Raw genomic sequence first — 21151 nt, 5'->3', positions numbered from 1 at the left:
TTTTTTTATTGGTTTTCTTTTTGTTTGGATATACATAATATGTGGTCTATTGGTATGATACTCGTTTTCGGAGCAATGAATACTTAGGTACTTAGAAAATGCTCTTCACTCCCAATTCTCTCACCGTACTCAGGTGTAAAATGAATACCTGGCCGTTAACAGCGTTTTCTCTTTCTGTTAAAATGTGTGATATCGCCTGATATTGGAGCACGTTAAATAGATATTGCGCTAATAAAAAATCTCAATCTCAAGTTTTTTTCTTCCAAAGACCTTAATTACAAAAGGTGCAGAAGAGCCAATGCATATTTTTCACCAAAGATGCTTTTTTTTTTGCTCTAGATAGTTTGCTACGGTTATGTTAAAGGACTCCAGGCTGGGCCCAGGGGAAATCAAATTATAGATTAATTCCAGAACAAGGACACAAAACCATATGAAAATAATAAATGATGTGGGGGAATAAAAGAGATAGAATGGATGTGGCCTGATGTAGAGTAGCCTACACCGTTTCCGTCACCTCTCTGATTTCTTTATTTCTAACCTTCCACAAGAAGGGATCCCAAATCACCACTGCACTTTACCAAGTCATGTTACTTTTGTACTATAGATAGAATGAAGTTGACGTCACTCGGGTCTTTTTTATGGTTTTTTGCCATCCGCGCTTATGAGTAATTCTCACTAAACTGTATTAACCAGACTATAAACGTTCAAGGTTACACATTTGTTTGTTGGTCCGTTATACTTCCGGGTGGCAATGTTGTGACCTCCTTGCTAAGCGCATACTATCTATAGACACTACTTATTAAATCAGTGCTTTCAATAGATCTTACATTATTTACAAGATGTACAAAACTATTCATATATGATGGCGTCGGTTTCTCACTCATTTTGTGTCTTGTCTTGTAGCAAAGTTTTCAAAAAAATGTTGAGCATATCAATACGCAATTGGGTAATAAAAGAATACTCATCCAATCCGAACTTCCGATGAGTGACAAGGATAAAAAAAGACAGTAGACATTTTTGGTGGCGTCGGTGGCTCAACGGTACGGTGACTCACTCGACTTGCAATAAAGGTCACGTGATGTTACCGAATGATACCCCAAGAAAAGAGGAAGCAAGGCCGCCCCAAGGAGCGCTGGAGACCTACCGTGGAGAGAGACCTAGAGCAGAGAGGCTTGTCCCTTGAGGTGGCCCCAAGAATAGCAGCTGACAGGACCATTGTCGTTTTATTAAAGAACACAATATGTGCCATTTGGTTAACATTGCATATACTGTGTTTTTAAAAACAACGACAGACGGGTGGAGATCCCTTACATCGTGTTAAATGCCAGCAAATCCGGAGAGGATTGAGTGAGTTGGAGTGATGTTAGCATGATCAGTGTTCGGATGGCTGGAAATAATCCCAAAACTCTCCTTGGGTGAAGTACTCAAAGTACTCAACCCCATTGATTATTATTAAAAACTAGACTGTAGGAATTGGCGAATATTGTTAAAGTGCTAGAACACTGAAGGATGCCTCATATACATTTTGTACTTTATAGCATGTAAATCTGGTTCTATGTGTCCTGCTGGCAGCGTGATGAATCACGGCAATGCTCCACACCAATGATACTATTGTGCGACTATGCGATCTTGCTTGACACCCATTGGAGTTTGCTAGGGCTCTGTTCAGTCGCAATGTACTTTCCGCCTGATCTAAGAGATCCAGCGGCCCAATAGCTGCTCGGTAGACAGGAAGTCGGGGGGGGGGGGGGGGGGTGGGACTCGACTGGCATGCAATTGCGACATGCACCTGTCATTTTGCTTGCTTGGAGAATGATCTACCGGTGGGCTTAACACTCGTACTTTAGTAAGTATATCTTTCTATTCAAGAAAACAAGTAATTTGAAAAAAATATAAGTTTTATTATTTCGCTGAAATAAACTAATAACAGAATAATGATAGTATCACAGTTTTCTATCACACTAAGGAAACAATCTTCACTAAGATTATGGAATTCGATGTATATCACATCATTTGTTCCAGCATATAGCGTACAACAATAGTTTTAAAAAATCATAATAATCGTAAAATAACTAAAAAAGAGAGCAATGTTTTCCGAGTCTCTGCATTAGTAAATAATACATTTCTACATCATATCTGTAAATAAACAATAGCAAAACCACAGTGAAAGACAGTTTAAAAAGTTGAAGTAAAACAAGAAATTATGAAATTCATTAAAAATAGTCTGGTATCTTAACAGGATTTGATCAAAGGGAGATCACCAGATTATACAGATTTTATTGTAAAAGTACACATTTTTGAGAGTCAAACTTGGCTAAATGCGGATTTCAAACAACAGATTCGGAGTTCTGAATCCAAATTTCAGATTGAAATTAGTGACAAAATAGGGAGCTGTCATTGCTGTAAGATAGATAAATGAAAAGTGTGTATGAAACGGTACCAGACAAAGAAAGAAAAATACAAGAAAAAAAAAAACATCCCAAAAACTCCGACTGCCATGACTGGCTATTTTTAAAAAAGGATGTTTCTTTTTCTTTCTTGCTTTGTCTGGCACTGTTTCATACACACTTTTCCCGATTGAAATTAGTAAAAAATAGGAATATTTTACTCAGAAATGGACATATTATGGTCCAATTGAACTACGCTGCATAGTATTTTAAAAAGATATTTACCAAGGACGAGAATCTTGCATTTTGGGATTGAAATAATTTTTTCTTTTCAAATCCAGACTTTTATCCCCATGAATATACAGATTTTTCTCTCTTCTAGAAATGTCAAGGTGGGTATGAAACAGTGCCAGACAAAACAAAAGATTTGGGACACGTCACAACCAGGTTAATTCTTATCGGGTACTCCATACATACTGAAATGCTTTGAGTAGCATTGTTGCTATCACTGTTTTGGGTGACACGGGTAAGGAATGTGGCTCATAGCCCCAAAACGATATTAACTTGGAGTGGTTTAGTAGATGCAAAAATAAGAATTTTAGGTCGAAATAGTATTTGCGTTTAGTGTTACCTATTGTCTTTTTATGTGTAGCGCCTTTGAGCATTTTGTGGATTCTGCGCGCTATATAAATATCAATTATTACATTACATTACAACATATATGGGACTTGGGTTAAGTTTTCCTTCAAGGAGAACGAATACAATTGCTAAATCTGACATAGACTTAAAAACTTAACATTTTTTTGTCATTTAAACTTTAAACATCCACCCCCCCCCCCTCCTCTCCTCTTTTGGCATCAACGCTGACATAGTATGGGATGCCAAATGATTTTTCAAATAAAAAAAAAACAAACCCTGCAAATGAGAGGAGCATCATATTTCATCTAAAATAAACCTTGTAAATGAGTAAACGAAAACATCTCTCTGTCCTTTTCAAGTATATGGGGCCTTTCTTGCATCAATTCTTATAATAATATTTCTCTCTTGAGAAGAACATTCAGTGGCTCTCTTACTGGAGGCAAGAAAAGTTGCTGAAGTGTGAACTGCGGTGTTGAAAAAAAAAACAAACAAAAAAAAAACCAAAAAAAAAAACAACAAAACAAACAAACGGAAAAGGCACTTGGCATCCCTTTACACTGTTTTAAGGCAACAGGTAACGAGTAAACTCAAACCCCACTGAAAAGGGAAAAGGGTTGGGTTAGCACTATGTAATTTGTTTCATGTTCAACAATCTTTGGCCTTACACTTACAGGGCAAATTAATATTTATATGTGTATGTAAGCATAAATGTGATCCAGCACCTCCATCTTGTATTATTCAGAATCAAAGTGATGGTATGATCAAAAATACATAATGTAAGTGGGAGTGGGGGTTGCAGTTCAAGAAACTACAGTATAATATTCACTTCCTAAACAGAGTATACTTTGACTTTGAATTCAAAATGAGCAATTGGTTCACCTCAAAATAATACTAGAATAGATCGGCGGGTCACATATTATATATATATATATATATATATATATATATATATATATATATATATATATATATATATATATATATATATATATAAAACGAAAAAATTCCTGAAATTACTACCTGTTACCATCAGAAGTTTCAGTGACTATCATGTGATGCGATTAAGCTACCTTTTATTACATATTTTTGTGGATCCCACTACGAGTATTAAAAAATATATAATATCAACCAATTCAAAATAATAAAGTACATTTATCTTCATCACCAATGATCTAAAATAAATCTTACTGCATACCAAAGTAATGGCTCAATATATTTGAAAAGTAAAATCTGCCAAAACCCCATATTATGTGTTTCATATAATTAAAGGTAATAAATCAATCGGTACCCTTATCCATAAAACAAGCAAGCACCGGTCTGCCATACACTGACAAAACACATTATTTCATTTTGGTCAACAACAAAAACAGAAACAAAAATAGGAGAAAAAAACCCCCCACTTTTACAGTGGACTCCGCATAAAGACAATACTCTTAAAGTCAACTTCTGGTTAAAATCAACACCTCTTGTTGGTCTCAAATTAACTGTTCTTTATCTTAGTATGTTCCATTGATTATGGATAACAATTGGAAACTGAATAAAAGATTCAATCTAATAAATGAAAACAGATAAAGAGGACGTTTCAAGGTTGCCCTTTATCAACAAAACAAAACGAATGTAACACTGAAGACTAGTGAAAGATTAATACAAACAAACCCATTCCCACATCTCTCGTTCGTCTTCAGTGTTTCATTAATCATATTTTATTGATAAAACTTCCACATTATATGTTTTCGTTGATTAAATTGAAACTTCCATTCGATTTCCTATTGTTAAATATTTCTTCAAACTTTAAGGAGCAACGTTTTCATTATCCATTTATATGGGATAAAGCCAACCTTTCTTAAAGTCAAACAATATTTCTGGTCTGGCAGTGTTGACTTTATCAATATTCTCCTTCAATAATCGATCAATTAAGATGGCATCGACCATACAAAGAAACTAAGTTTTTTTTGACCAGTTGTAGCTCATCTTAATTGATCAATATTTGAAGTAAAAGTTTTCTGGCTAAAATGAAAGAAAGTGTTTTTGTCGGTGTGCGGCAGCAGTAAGACACTCAATCTCAATTAACGTTTAGTCTTTGGAAAAATTAGCACAACTCTAAAGCGCTTTGAGCACATTTAGTGAATATTGCGCTTTATAAAAGCTCTATTAAAAAAAAAATGAATTAAAAAATCAATACAGAAAATCAAATAAACTCGATACAAGCAAAACGGTTCAGCATCTCTCATTATTTATTTTATTGACAAAATTCCAAAACCAACGAAGAACCTAAACTAAACTAAACATTTTGATGTATAACGTTTTCAAAAAAAACAAAAAAAAGTGAACAATAAAACATTAAAAATAACATCTTATTTTCTTAGCAAAAGCTATAATAAAGAAACGAAAACAAAGGAGTCAAAATAAAATGAAGCTTCATTTAAAACGTTGACCCAAAACATTCTTCTTTTAACTGCTTTGATTTTTGTTAAAATTTCAAAACCCTTTTGATGCCAGTAACTTTAACACACCTAGCTTCAAGCTGTGTCTAATTACTCTATTACTTTATATGATATTGAAATAAAATGAAGATGTTAAAATATTGAATAGTCCTAAATTGTGGATTAAGAAATAGTGTTATATTTTCTGCTACCACTTATTGTTGTTATTGTAAAGTTATATTTATTAGACTAAGTTTATCATATTGGTCTGGTGATAATAAATAATTTTCGATTCATTCCTCTATATCATACAAAGGCTAAAAATTGTTAATCTCAAAATACATCAGCTGTTTAAATAAAATGTGACCCTTCGTCTCGAAACGGTATTATGTCGGAATGAATTGGACCCCGAAAAGTGACTTTAGAATTAAATTGATAGTAAATACCAATTTTTGAGCTTCTACATTGTGAGAAATTGTCTTCATTCTGTAACATAACAGATCGAAACAAACCCCAAGTTTCATGATTTTGTCACTAAATTCAATTTTTTGCACCCAAGTCATCCCGACATAATACCGTTTAGAGACGGTGAGTCACAAATGCAATAAATTATGATGCAAAAAAAAGTAAAAATCTTAAGGCACAATGATTCTGGTACCTGACAGAAAAAGACATAGCTTCATGACAAAATATTGATGAATATTTGGACTTGCAAAAAGCATTTGGCACAAAAATTCCTTGCATCTAAAATAGATAAACTACTTAATGAATCATATGTAGGGGAAAACAACTAAAAACGGCTACACCAACATGTACTTATTTGCAGGTCTGATAACCCAAATTTGTTATTGCCTCATTGTTGTAATTGAAATACTCTCAAACCAACGTAGAATATTGTCCGTTACAACAATGTTACATCAAGCCCATAATTTCACTAGGTTATCAGAACTGCAAAATATGTGCACGTAAGACTACACAAAAATCTCTTCATAAACAACCAAAAACAACTACAATAAAATGTTTTTAAAAACATGCAATAAACAACTTTAAACAAAATCCCTCCAAAAAACAAAACAAAAACTAACTTATTTTGATTTTTTGCCCTCACTTGCGAGGCTCGTAAGCGACTCCTTTTTCTGCAAAAACTGCTTTCTTTCTTCTTGTTCTTTCCTTGCTTGTTCTTTCAATCTTTGTTCTTTCTTCACCTCAATGACCAGTTTTGCACACGGCTCAAGAGGTGCAGCTTCGACAAATTCACTTCCTGTGATTGGAATATAATAAAAAATAGATATGTGACCATATGGTGCCAAACTGGTATTTTGAAGATGAAACGGAAACAACTAAACAACAACAACAACAACAAAAAGAATATATAGTTAAATTGAGCATTAATTATGAAATTTTGGGTTTATGCACTTTATGAAATGACATTCATTCTCCTCTATTTTTTTTATATATTTTAACAGGGGAGGGAGGGGGTCAATATATAGTTTTGATCTGGTTTATATTTCATCTCATTATTCCATCTCATTGTCGCTCTTTCTCTCTCTCTCTCACTCTCTCTCTGTCTCTGTCTCTCTCTCTCTCTCTCTCTCTCTCTTTCCCTTGCACACACACACACACACACACACACACCCACACATTTTACCTATAATGTTTTAACTATAATGCCAATGTAATATAACATATTTCCTTTTCTTGTTTACCCGAAGAAGGACAAAGGCCGAAACGTCGTTTACTTTGTTTTGTTTTTTATCTTTCATAAGAGTCATTTTACTCCTTTCATTTTACTATAATTCTCCTCAGTGAAGTAGATACGCTTATCTTGACCAGTTAACTGGAGTAGCCTACTTTGGAAAAGCTCGCATTAAAAAATTTGGCCAGAAAATTCGTCCTTCAAATATCGATCTATTTAAACGACCTTCATCTTGGCAAAAACTCTCAAACCCTTCATTCTGCCCTAACGATGCTGAGCAGAAACAACATTGTCGGCAAAAATGTATGAAGTGAGAACATCGATAAAAATAAATAAATAAATAGATAGATAGATAGATAGATAGATAGATAGATAGATAGATAGATAGATAGATAGAGATAGATATTTGTGTGTGTGTGTGTGTGTGTGAGAGAGAGAGAGAGCGAGAGAGAGATAGATAGAGAGAGAGAGAGAGAGAGAGAGAGAGAGAGAGAGAGAGAGAGAGAGAGAGAGAGAGAGAGAGAGAGAGACGGTTGAGATTTTAGCATACCAATGAGTTTCCTTGCTTCCTTTCCATCGATGATAGGGTTCATCCAAGTACTTTGTCTCGTCCCCTCCAGTTCCGTGGCCGGTGGAACGTAAATGTAAAATATCATGTCTAATAATTCATTCTTTTTCAAACCTTTGCCTTCTCGTCTGTTAGCTTTACCTAAAATATAATATACGTGTTGACAAAAAGTTGAAGTCAAACTGAAAGAATGTAAACATCTATAGATATCACTTCTCTTAATAAAGTTTAATTAATATTATAGAGAGTTTGTTTACTATTAGTATGGATGTATTGTTATGTATAATAATTAAAATGTCGTAGTAAGATCGTATAGATCTAATAATTATCCCTTTTTTAAAAAATTTCTTTTTTGTTATTACTCCCAAATACTCAGAGAAATATGCAGAATATTTCCGACAATAAAAAGATTTTGAACTGGATTGAATTGAATTCTTTTAATAATTGACTTATTTACATTAATTTTATATTTGAAAATAAAACAAAAACAAGCTTAAATAATAAGAAAAGAAAAAATAACCAAACAACCCCCCCCCCCCAAATAAAATCCCAACAAAAATCAAGAGTTGTCTCACCATGCATTGTGACATCCATCGCCTCCTCAATCTCAGCCTGGGAAGGGTAAAGGTCACATTCCTTGAAGAAAGCCTCGATGTCATTGCGTTCTAACTCTCCTCCAAATGCTTTCTTCTCAAACACGCTTTCATATCCTGAAGAAAAAAAAAACAACCCCAAGATATTTATACATCATGTAAGAGAGACAAAAAAAAGAAGATATTTATATATTGCTTATCCATTGTAAATACCAGGCTCTACTTAATTCATAATCATTATTTTATGTCCACATTGAACAGTGTATAGTATACATTCACGCCATACAAATAGACGCCATTTAACATCCAGATCAAGACATGCAGACTAATTGGCATTAGTATCGTCTTTGGTTTTTACACCAAGGGAACCTCCGATTTTAAAGTCAACCTCAGACAAGATGAGGAAAAAGTGTGCAAAATGACTTTTCTACGGACAGTAATAAGTAATAAACAAAAATTACTGGAAACCTACTTCTCCTAGTGTCGATGTAGTCACCCATTTCTTTGATGCTGAACGGACTCTTTGCCTTGTCCACCCCGTGTTGATGTTGCACACGCTTTATCATTGTCTTGTATTCCTTCACCATTTTGGGGAAGCTGGAGCCATACCAAGTCGCCTGGCAAAAGATGCAATAGATATAAGCATTTATGGTCTACTTTCCCAAAACAGTATTATACTGGGGTAATTCAGATGATGAAAAGTGATTTTACATTGTAAAGTACGTGATTTTGATCAAAGTTAATAAGTTTTATTATTTTATTGAGAAGAATAAACGTAGATTCCAAAGGAGTGAAAGGCTATATTTATATATTTCTGATCATTTTGACTTGAAATTCACTCTTCTGCATCTGGTTCAACCTGGCCTTATACCGATTTGAAGAAGTGGGTCAAATCTACAGATAGATTTCGATTTTACACAAACCTGGCGTATTATCATCGTTATTCATCGAGACAAAAATTATTACAATAAGCGGCCTAAAGCTTTAGTCTGAATAAAAAGGATGTGGAGAAATGTTAAACTTCAAAATAGAAGATAAGAATTCTGATTAATTACATATTGGGTTTCCTCTTTATCAAATGAAATGACTTTAAATTTGTGGTTAATTTTTTGGCTTAAATCTGGAACATCGCCTACCTTCCTGGCCAATTTCTCCATTCTTCTTCTTATCATCCAACCTCTAACCACCTTCTGGAGTTTGGTGGCTGCTTGATTTAATTCTTTCTTTGATGGTCCCGTCTTCTTTGGGTGGTAAATACTTATGGAAAGAGATGATCACAAATACGTAAGATATAATGAGGAGTTATATCAGCTTCATTTCTTTGGATGGTCAGAAATTATGGATAGAAATGGCAATAAATAAGATACATTGAGAGTTTATATCAGCTCAAGTTGTACGTTCTTATTCACTTTTATTTACTTTGAAACATTGCCATATAAAATCACAATACAGATGCATGAACATGATTCTAAACATGAATAAACCTAACAAAATAAAAGTTCAAGTTTTTTATAACAGTGAGATTATTTACAATAATGTGAATGATTCCCTTTCAGAAAAAAGTCCTAGCCAGGGCCTGGGCAAAACAAAGCAATCTTATTTTAGTAGATAGACAGTCACGTGGAGGGGAATAGATGAGACAGCAAAGGTTGGCCTCTCACAGAAAAGGCCAATACCTTTAAACCATCCAATGGGTAATCTTGGATGTAATAAGTATTGAATGATGGCAAAACTCACTCATAAATTTCAACATGTGGACCAATGACTGCCATTTTACTGTTAGCATCTCTTTGGTTGGCAGACATCCTGTGGAACAAATCATAAGAAAAAAGGTTAAATAATTCAAAATTGTGACTCATCGAATAACATTTTCAATAAAGAAAATAATACCAAACTCGGAACGTTTTGGGATCAAAACCGTTCTTCAGCCCAAAACAAAAACAATAAAAACATGAATACATCACTTAAAACACAGATAGATGACAGAAAAATATTTGGCACGCCCTTTCTGCAGAATCATTGTTTTTATTATTTGCTGAAGAAGGGTTTTGCGCCTAAAACATTCCGCATTGGGGTTTTTTTCGAAGCATTTATATTCATTTTTGTTCATTACTGTTTACAGTTCGAAGCCTCTAGCAACTTAGTATCACTTTGACTTGTGTTAATCTAATATACAGTAAAATAAAGTTGGTGGCATAATCAAAGCTATGTCTCTTCTTCAGAGAAAACCAAACCACAGTGAACATAGTTAATAACTAAATCGGACGAGGAAAATGTTAGCAAAACTTTGGACCCAGTATTATGTTCCTAGGTTAGGCAATAAATAAATGCATAAATAAATAGTGATGTAGAGGATATTAATATAAATGAGCCCATTCCACTCGGGTGTAAACGAGTACTTTGCTAATTTCAGTGATAAATAAATTGTAAGTGTTATTACATGAAAGGCACCCACCATGCCACTTGTACTGTATAAAGAAGACATTTGCTACATATGGCCTTCTAGCAAAGTAAAAGAAGCATTGTTTAGCAAGTTAAACACTATAAAACTCCAGAATTGCCGGTTGATGACCATGCATTTTTTGTAATGTATTGACATAATTTTATTAATTATTCTAGGTCTAGCCTCTCTTACTCGTTTGACAGATTCTCCACCTTGGCATTCCTCCTTGAGGCGTTTGCAGCCTGGATTTTGGACACATCTTTTCCCCATAACACAAGTTCTGGATTTAACGGTGGTCGATTGTATATGGCATTCTTCCTGGTCATGTGACCTCTGTACATACTTTTGTTGATGAAAAGAAAACCCGTGAAAATTATATGTGTATGTCAAATCTAAACCTCAGCGTTCATGGTTCAAACAAGTTAACAGTGCATAACTATAACATCACCTCTAAATGTTACTAGTTCACATATATTAATTATGGCATAACTATAACAACACCTACAGACGTTCCTAGTTATAAACACATTTAGCAACACATACACATGTTAATATCTCAAACATATTTAACATGGCATTATTATAAGATCGCCAACAGATGTTCATAGGACAAAAATATTTAATATATCAAAGCATCACCCATAGAGGTTAATGGTTCAAACATATTTAACGTGTCATAACTATAACATCACCAATAGATATTCATAGTTCAAACATTTTTAACATGGCATAACTATAACATATAAAGATGTTCATAGTTCAAAAATAATTAACATGGCATATCTATAGCACAAACTACAAATGTTAATAACTTAAACATATGTAACATGTCATAATGATAAAATCACCAATGGATGTTCAGTGTTCAAACATATTTAATATGCCACAACAATAACATCACCAATTGATTTTCATTGTTCAAACTTTTTTAACATGCCTTAACTATAACAACACACTTACCTTTGAATTCTGATTGCTGCTTTCCTTTCATCTTCCAGTCTCTGTCTTTCATCCGACACCAACGATTTGTAAATGTTTCTAGCCACATAGCCACGGAATATTCTGGAGGGTTCACACAAAGACATTTGACTTATGTATGGAAAAGATTCTAAGTATTGAAAAATGTTACCTACGTGAGCTATCATACAATAAAGAGAGATTTATATCATAGCCTTGAGTTTATTCATACAGTTATTTATTTTATCACCAGATATATCATAATTACTTGCACCTATTTGGTAGCAACATAGATCTTTGTGCATTTATTTACAAGATTGATGGCCAAATGCGATAATAGGCTTTTAAAAACATTGTTGTAACGGAGAGTGCTTTGCACTGGTTTGAGATTAATTTCACTGTAACAATGAGAACCTAACATTTTGGGTTAATAGACGAAGTAGACACACATATAGCGGTTTTATTGGGAGCTTTCCATGGGAAAGATACGAATAAAAGCGTATGAATTTGTTAAAGACAAGAAGACGTTATTACCTTTGTATGTCAACGGCTGCAGCAGCTTCTTTTTGCATCTGAACAGCTTGGATCAACTCATCCTGGGAAAAGATACCATGTAGTGTGAAGAGTGAAATATTAAAAAATAATCTTAAAATTATATAAGAATATAACTCTCAACAAAAGCCAAGTGACTGTATTAAAGACATTGATACACACACACACACACACACACACACAAATATATATATATATATATATATATATATATATATATCCTTTCTTTAAAAAAATATAGCATTGTGGAGAACATTGTGCTTATTTGAGTCAATAAAAAAATTGATACGGTGCACAACTCTACTGAAAGATTTGAAAATGTATTTTTTACAGATAGATAAACAGATAACTTGATTTCCTTTTATAATTTAAAGTCAGTTTGAATGTTCGTTGAGTCACACAGATATCATAAAATACGTACCGACGACACTAAACACTCTCAAAATCAACCAATTTCGTCACTGTAAAAAGTTGTCAGTTTGCGTCATCTATTTATGACATCAAGTATTATTATTACTTCCGTTGTGTTGTTGATTTAGCGGTGATCAGTGTTGTTATGTAGTAGTATGTTCTAAGTGCGTGTATGTTTGTGTGTGTGTGTGCGTGTGTGTGTGTGTGTGTGCGTGTGTGTGTGTGTGTGTTTGTGTGTGTGTGTTGTGTGTGGTGTATACATGTGTGTGTGTTGGCATTTTTCAGCAAATCGTGGCATTCATAGTGATATTATTACTTGATCACATGAAGGTATTTCAGTCGCAATTTTGATTCTTTTTTTACTATTAGGGTTAACTCGAGATCGAAGGATTTTTTTTCTATTAGGGTTAGTCATAAGTCTTAGTAAAGGTGCTTGGATGTTTGTTTTTCCATAAGTTAAGTAAAGGGGAGACATTCCGAAAGCTCCTACATCCCCAGTATTCTTTAAATTTGTATTTTCAAGGTTGATATTTTGTCAGGCATTTATTTATTCAATTTGTCATTATATAGAAGTATTTTAAAAACTCTAGAACAAACCTTGATAGATTTGTGAAAGTTTAAAATTTCCTAATTTGACCATTGTTTTGATTTTCGGCCGCCAGTTTGATTTGTTAAGTATTGAAAGGTAGTTCAAAGCAGTCCGAGAGTTGTTTTTTTTTCTATTAGGGTTAGCTCGAGAGGTTAGTCATAAGTCTTATTAAAGGTGCTAGGGTGTTTGTTTTTCCATAAGTTAAGCAAAGGGGAGACATTCCGAAAGCTCCTACATCCCCAGTATTCTTTAAATTTGTATTTACACCGTTGATCTTTTGTCAGGCGTTTATTTATTCAATTTGTCATCATTTTTTCTATTAGGGTTAGCTCGATATCGGAGTATATTTTTTTTCTATTAGGGTTAGTCATAAGTCTTAGTAAAGGTGCTAGGATGTTTGTTTTTCCATCAGCAAAGTAAAGGGGAGACATTCCGAAAGCTCCTACATACCCAGTATAATGTATTCACTTAATGTAAATGTTGCTGCTCGAAGCTCGAAGAAATAAATAATCATGTGAAATTGAATGTAAGCTTCAATTTAATTACAAAAACAGATCAAATGAATGTTTCGGGTTTCCCCTTTATCAGCAAAACAGGATAAATGAAACACCAAAGATGAATGAGATAATGTGGTAGTGGCGTAGTTAAGATGAATAAACAAAACATTGGTTGGCAGGAAATTAGTATGCTCCTTTGTAAGGAAGCACGAATTAAAACAGAATGCTAGATATTTCTAAAAAGGTGCGCAATTAATTAAGTGAAAAGAGGGGAGGCGGGGAGGAACTGTGTAATGCAGTTTAGAAAGTGAAATATAAAAACATGTAGAATGTTGTTGGAAGATAAATACAATGGAATTGAAAATCATTTCTTAAATATAGTCTAGCCTTGTGGAGAACATTGTGCCATTTGAGTCAATAAAAAAAAATTATACGGCGCACAACTCTACTGAAAGATTTGAAAATTAGAAATGTATTTTTTACAGATAGATAAACAGATAATTTGATTTCCTTTTATAATTTAAAGTCAGTGGAGGTGCATAAAAACGGTGAAACGCCACCAAACATGATCACCAGAGTACTGTACTGTAAGGTAAGTTCTCGATCCCAGAATCGTCTTTCAACTCTGCTCACGTCTGCTACTTCAGGTTTATTTTCGCAGTTGATTTTATTACCACAACCTGTTTTCATACACGGACAACTATATGTTGCTGTGTCACGGGTCAGAGGCTATAGCGGCTTACACTTCATGTTGGGCCACACATAAAAATCAACAGAGGATGTACCAAGTTACACAGACAACGTTGTTAACCAATCTGCCCTCATTAAATAATGGTGGGTATAATATCGAATGGAAATAGTTCATTCCCCGCGAAATTGCGGGCTTTTTACTAATATATATATATATTGATGACTTTGTATTTGCTCAGGTAATGTTGCAATTTGATTAACAGATTGAGGGTTCCTAGTCAGGAAGAAGCTCTTGAATATATTTTTATGTTTTCAGAATTAAAGAGATACTTTAAGAACCAAAGTACCACATTTTTAAAATATAATCTCATAAGATACATCTGTCGCTTGATTTTTGTCAATAAGTCGAATTGTTTTAGGTATGCCTTGGTATTTTGGTCATAAAATTCCTACCATAACAGTTGTTAAGTTTTATGTCGGAATGCAAACATGACGATATTATCATTTTTATATTTACTTCATTTTGACACAGTTGTATATGACTTGACGGACTAAAGCAACAATTGGTTTGCTGTTTAAATTGTAAGAATCAAATCTAAACGATACGATTCCTTTAATCAACGAGCCACTTCCGGCGGGAATCTTCCATATATATTGAAATTGGACTTGAACTAAAACTTTGTGTGAAAAATCACATATTACAATGTTCGTTTCTATTCTATAAGATGTTAATACTTATTGGAGTGCACTAACAAGACGTTTCAATTTCATTTTGGTCGAAGCACATTTCCTTCATACATCAACAGTTTAAGATGACTGAAATTGTAATTTCATTAAGTTTATTAAGTCTTCTACCCGAGTCTTATTAAACATTTGGGTTCACGATTTCTTGACAAGTTGGCCATCTTAACCATTCAATGAATGGTATGTAGCTAACAATTTTCTGGCAAAAATGTAATAAGGGATCATGTCAATGTATTCAATAGTTTTTATTTTCAAACAAAAATAAAACAAAATTCAAAAATAAAAACTCACTGGATCTGGCACATGAGATACTTGTGCGATGGGTCTTCCAATGCGTGCGATAGAACGACTAGATGGAGGGACACCAGCAGACATGGCTGTCTGCTTGGACCCAATGCTGGTGAATGTGGCATTTCTCTGAAGCTTCAAATCGTCCAGTATTCCCAGATTTGTCTGCATTCCTGTAGTGGGTGCTGTCATGGGTTTTGACGATATTGCCCCTCGTGAATATGTAGCGAAGGACACCTGTCTGTCCAGGGATATTTGCTGGCCATTGTTTTCGTTGATGGCTTGTAAGGAAGTTGGTTCTCTAGACAGAAATGGCGTTTGGTCCCAGGTCTTTTGATAGAGAGAATCTGTGGCATAAACGTAAAACATAATAAAAGACCCATAATTATCATGCTCTTTTTCTAACAGCATGCTAACCCTCAGCATGTTAAAAATTTAGGAGCAGAAACTGGTGCAGATAAAACAGATAAAAAACAGATAAAATTTTGAAAATGTGTGAATGATACAGCGCCAAAACAAAGCAGAAACACAAGTAGAAGAAATCAATCATCCCAAAAATTAGCCCTGGTAACTTTTTGTTACATTTCTATTTCCCCTTTGTTAATTCACTGTGTGTTTCTCACATTTCCCATTCGTATTTACTGTTTCTTTCATTCACAGTGTTTTATTGATAAAGGGGAAACCCGAAACGTCCACCTTATCTGTCTCTATTCAACAAATTGAAGCGTACATTTCATTACTTATCATTATTTTTCCTTCGAGCTTCAAGCAGCAGTATGTTTATTGTGTGTTTTGTGTACTGGTAAGTAAATTGCCATTGCCATTATTTTTTTTAGGAATAATGCTTAGATTGTGTAAGCTTAGATTATGCTTTAGCATCATAACAACCCTTACAACATCTCAAGATCATACCAGCGCCTAAGAAAAGTAAAATATGTCATACACAACACACAAGGACAGGTGTGTCAAAAGCTCTATGTCTACAACACCTTGGGTCACAGGTCCTTAACATAATTTTCAGTAAAGAGTTGAGGTAAATCTCAAAAGCAAGCTACATGTGTACCAAAACGAGGCTATTCAAGAGCACGGGATCTCCCAATAATTTTTAAAACATACTCACTACAAGACGAGTTGCATGAAAAAAAAATATTACTCATAGATAAAAATATATATTCATATCGGTATGCATCCCTCAAGGAAACCCAGCCAGGGTCTGGGAGAAAATTTGGTACCAAAAAAAAGGAGAGAAAAGCGCATAGAAAAGAATGTAAGGTTTAGAAGGAGAATGGTGAGTAAATAACTCCTACCAACAGCCTCACCAACCTACAGCTTAACCCTCTCCTTACCGAAAAATTGTCACATTCTTTACGTTGCAGACAAAACTTGTCCTATTCAGATTAGTTTTACAAATCATAAAATTTGAAGAACAATCTTTGTAATATTTACAAGAACTCAACAAAATCATGCAAAGGACGCACTTGCTTTTAAAAATTCAATTTATGTGTTGAGTCGGTAGTGGTATGATATTTCAGTAAAAAATCCTGCAAACAGTCAGAAAGGAGAGAGTTAAATCATGTGTGAGAGATTATTTGACACCTACCAAAATCATAATCATTGGACATCAAGGAGGATCTATCTCTGCTAGAGACAGGCAGTCGGCACACCTGCAAGGACGTGCCCACAACTGTGTCATTGCTGATGGCAGAAAAGGCTGCATCGGATCGAGAGCTATCCATACTGCGGTAGCTTTGGACTGAAAATGTAATAAAATGTCATTGTGCTTATTCGTTCCAAAAGGAACTAGACCTTTTTATATTGTGAAAATCGTGGGGCCACTGGGTTTTAAATCATGGTGCAATTTATCTTTTAATAGCTAAGTACTTTTTATTTGGTGCACGTTTCCCTATTTGAATTTGAATGTAGCCAGATGTATCCTCAATCAAAACGATCGACAAAAACAAATATCTCGAAAAATTTGACAATTCATTAAATTTAATGTTCAACAATTTATTTACTACATGTGGCGAGACAATCAATTGGTATTACAAATAACATGAACATGAATAGATTTACAAAATGATATCGACATAAACAAACATACCCTCCATACCATTGTTATTAATTTGCAACCGCTATGTGAAGAAGAAGAAGAAGAAGAAGAAGAAGAAGAAGAAGAAGAAGAAGAAGAAGAAGAAGAAGAAGAAGAAGAAGAAGAAGAAGAAGAAGAAGAAGAAGAAAGAAGAAGAAGAAGAAGAAGAAGAAGAAGAAGAAGAAGAAGAAGAAGAAGAAGAAGAAGAAGAAGAAGAAGAAGAAGAAGAAGAAGAAGAAGAAGAAGAGGAGGAGGAAGAAGAAGAAGAGGAAGAAGAAGAAGAAGACAAAAAAAAGAAAAGAAAGAAAAAGAAGAAGAATGAAAGAATAAAAAAAGAAAAACAGGTCATATCCACAATATCATTTGACACGTTTAAAATTTTGACATATTTTTAGATGTGTAAAAGAAAATGCATGTTACGTATAAAAAAGATGCAAAACCTTTAAACTGACAAACAAATGAATACAGAAACACAGAATCTCCACATATATTAACATTTAAACCTTTGCACGAAACTAACACTAATTCTAGACAACCACATGACCAAAGTGCCATACACTGAAAAATACAGGGTTTTCCCGTTTTCAGCTCGATTAAGATGATTCTTAACTTGTCAAAAATCCCAAAACCCGACTCTTCTATAAAGTCTCGGGTTTAAAACTATTTGACAAGCTTGGGGTCCTCTTAATAGATATTTAAAATAAATATTTTTTTCTGGCCAAAATGAAAGAAAAAATATCTGTCAGTGTTTGGCAGTTAATCACTCATATCTATGATATTGTAGGTACAACATCGATTTGTGAGCATGCCCAGCTGTGAATATATTTATCAATTTATAATTTTTGTCAATACTCACCCTTTATCATTACAGTTAAAAATGGGAAAAAATAATAAAATTTATTATAAAGATCCATAATAAAAATCCTTTGCATCTTGACGATTTGTGATTTCTTTGACTAAGAAAGGATTTGATATTGTAAGCTTTTTCTTATAAACGCTGGATGTTTGTTTTTATGTCAGTTTTTCTCCTTCGGAGCCATAAGGAGGTAAATTTAGTTTTCGCGGAGGTATGCAACGTAGAAAGTCCTTCCCCTGAGGTTTGTCAGACCTGGCTACCCAATCATTGCTTGGTGCAATTGGGAGGAGGCGGGATTATCATAATCATCATCATCATTATCATCATCATCATCATCATCATCATCATCATCATCAGTATCCCCATCACCTCCAGCATCATCACCACTACTACCACCACACCCACCACCATCATCACCATCCTCCTTCTCCTTATCATCATCATCATCATCATCATCATCATCATCATCATCATCATCATCATCACCATTACCACCACCACCACATTCACCACGACCACCACAATCACCGCCACCACCACCACCACCACCATCATCATCATCATCATCATCATCACCATCATCATCATCATCATCATCATCATCATCATCATCATCATCATCATCATCATCATCATCATCATCATCATCATCCTCATCATCATCTTCACCACCACCACCACCTGCACCACCACAACATTCACCACCACCATGACCACCATCATCATCATTCATATTCTACATTTACCCAAGCCCATTCCCAGATTTCATTTATATAAAATTGGTAGCTTTGATACGCTCGCATTGCATTCATTTACACGACAACATGAAACAATTACCTCTCTGTAAATAGTTTCTGGGACTCCTAGACTTTCTGGCGTGGTGTTCCAGTTCCACAAAAATTCTACCTCTCTTGTTGGGTTTTTTGGCACTGTTTTGGGGCGTGGGGATAGAGGGCGGGGTACGGAGGGGAGGGGCACGGCGTAATGCCTCACTGTAACGTCTACTAAAGGCCAGCATTTGGACAGATGTACTGTGGGTCTGGCTAGGCATTCGACCAGCCGATCTTTCAACCTGAAATATAGCCAGATTTTTAAAAAAATGTATGAGACATGACTTATTGACTTATTGCCGTCCGCGTCCTAATCAACCGACTGGGATGCCTCGGCAGCTTCTGCTCTAATTCTATTGAAGGATTTTATCTATTGGTCTATATCCTTTGAAAGGGATTGAAGGTCTGCAAGATCTTTTTCTGACCTTAACCCTTAATGCTTTGCGGCGATTCAAGTCTCTGTTTAATATTATGTGAATGTTTGTTGTTGGTCTGTCTCGATATTTGTTTTGACCTGATTGTGTAAAATATGCTTTCATGGGTTTGCTATGTGACATACCAATAGGGAATTGAAAATTTCAATTTAATATGCCAGGTATTTATGGTATATTCTTGCAAGAATACCATCTATTGAAATAGGCAACATATACATCATAATAATATCTATATCAAAATCTAAATGTTTCATAAACTGCCAATTATGGTATATCGACATGCACATATATGCAGGTCTGATAACCCAATTCATTATGAGCTCATTGTTATATTGGAAGTCTAAAAAAATAACGCAAAATATATTTTCCATTACAACATTGTTAAACTAGACCCATAATTACTTTCGTGTGTCAGGACCTGCATTTATGTACACGTCGTATATGGTACAATTTTTGTAAATAAATATACAAAGACGGTGATAACGCATTCTGACAATTCTTATCCAAGCATAAAAACCAAGAGACTGGTGAATCTCATATGCGAATTTTAAAGTCATATTTCTACGGTTTTACAAAACTCTTAACAAGGATTCAAACATACCCTAATAGGGAATAGAATTTTTATCTCGTTGAGCACAGGTCGCTTGCTAGGTATCCTTCTTTGCACTTGCATTCTCACAAAATTCGTGACTGCCTGTAGCATGGAATTCATTGACATCTAAGTCGAGTGGGGTTATTGTGTAGAAAGTACCTTATTCAAAGATACAGCATCACAGCCTAAATGCTGCCATCCTAGTCACCGATCTTGTTACTTGAATACCGAACATCATTTGACTTTTGTTTTTGACTTTAATTTTAATTATGATACGGACAAAAATGGATATTGTATTGTTAAAGTATATTTAAGGGTAAAAAGAGCCAGGAACCCCCCCCCCCTTCCACCCCCCCCTATTCAAAATAAAATAAAATAAAATGAAACAGAATTTTTTTTTTAATCGGTCACATTCAAAATTTTTGTGTACCTTTACAGTAATAGGGGTATTAATAAAGTCATCAAAAATATGTAAAAGCGTAGAAAAACAAACAAAAAAAAACCAATGTTTTTAAACCAACTCACTCTGGTTGTCATATTCTCTTCGTTTTCAGGACCTAGCTGAACATCACAAAAATGATTTCCTTTTCTACTGTGTTTCTGCAACAGACAGATCAACATTAGAGCATTGTTACACAAAAGTTTCCTTAATTTCTGTTGAATTGTTTTTAAAAGCGAAATTAAAGCAGTTAAAAAAAATAAGATAATTCAAATCTATATAGCGAACAACAAAATACGAATTCCTAGGACAATCGTATTCAAACCAAATCTCTCATAGTATTTCTAGACAGTAAGTTCAGTCTGTAACCAAATCGACACATGTAGATAAACATCTGTATTTCTCCTAATTGACTATTTTCACGATTTTTAAAA

The 21151-nt window shown here is 34.3% G+C and overlaps 1 protein-coding gene across 3 annotated transcripts in view; it reads right to left on the bottom strand.

Annotated features, from left to right (window-relative positions):
- Positions 1-5242: 5242 nt before the first annotated feature.
- Positions 5243-21151, bottom strand: part of LOC144970099 (uncharacterized) — a 48737-nt gene continuing 32828 nt past the window's right edge. For all 3 annotated transcript variants that reach the window (XM_078909322.1, XM_078909321.1, XM_078909323.1), the window contains 13 exons: positions 20804-20878; positions 19260-19494; positions 17078-17230; positions 15481-15824; positions 12241-12302; positions 11710-11811; positions 10942-11091; positions 10044-10112; positions 9443-9563; positions 8779-8923; positions 8289-8423; positions 7696-7854; positions 5243-6710 (listed from right to left, as the gene is read on the bottom strand). In XM_078909322.1, coding sequence (XP_078765448.1) covers positions 6535-6710; positions 7696-7854; positions 8289-8423; positions 8779-8923; positions 9443-9563; positions 10044-10112; positions 10942-11091; positions 11710-11811; positions 12241-12302; positions 15481-15824; positions 17078-17230; positions 19260-19494; positions 20804-20878 — 1926 coding nt within the window. In that variant the 3' untranslated portion in view covers positions 5243-6534. The remainder of the gene's footprint in view (positions 6711-7695; positions 7855-8288; positions 8424-8778; positions 8924-9442; positions 9564-10043; positions 10113-10941; positions 11092-11709; positions 11812-12240; positions 12303-15480; positions 15825-17077; positions 17231-19259; positions 19495-20803; positions 20879-21151) is intronic.

Source organism: Berghia stephanieae, chromosome 4, assembly GCF_034508935.2.
Source record: "Berghia stephanieae isolate SIO BIC M18660-M18661 chromosome 4, UCSD_Bste_1.3, whole genome shotgun sequence".
NCBI lineage: Eukaryota > Metazoa > Mollusca > Gastropoda > Nudibranchia > Aeolidiidae > Berghia > Berghia stephanieae.
The sequence above is the reverse complement of the archived record's forward strand: the minus strand, read 5'-3'. Positions and strand labels throughout refer to the sequence as shown.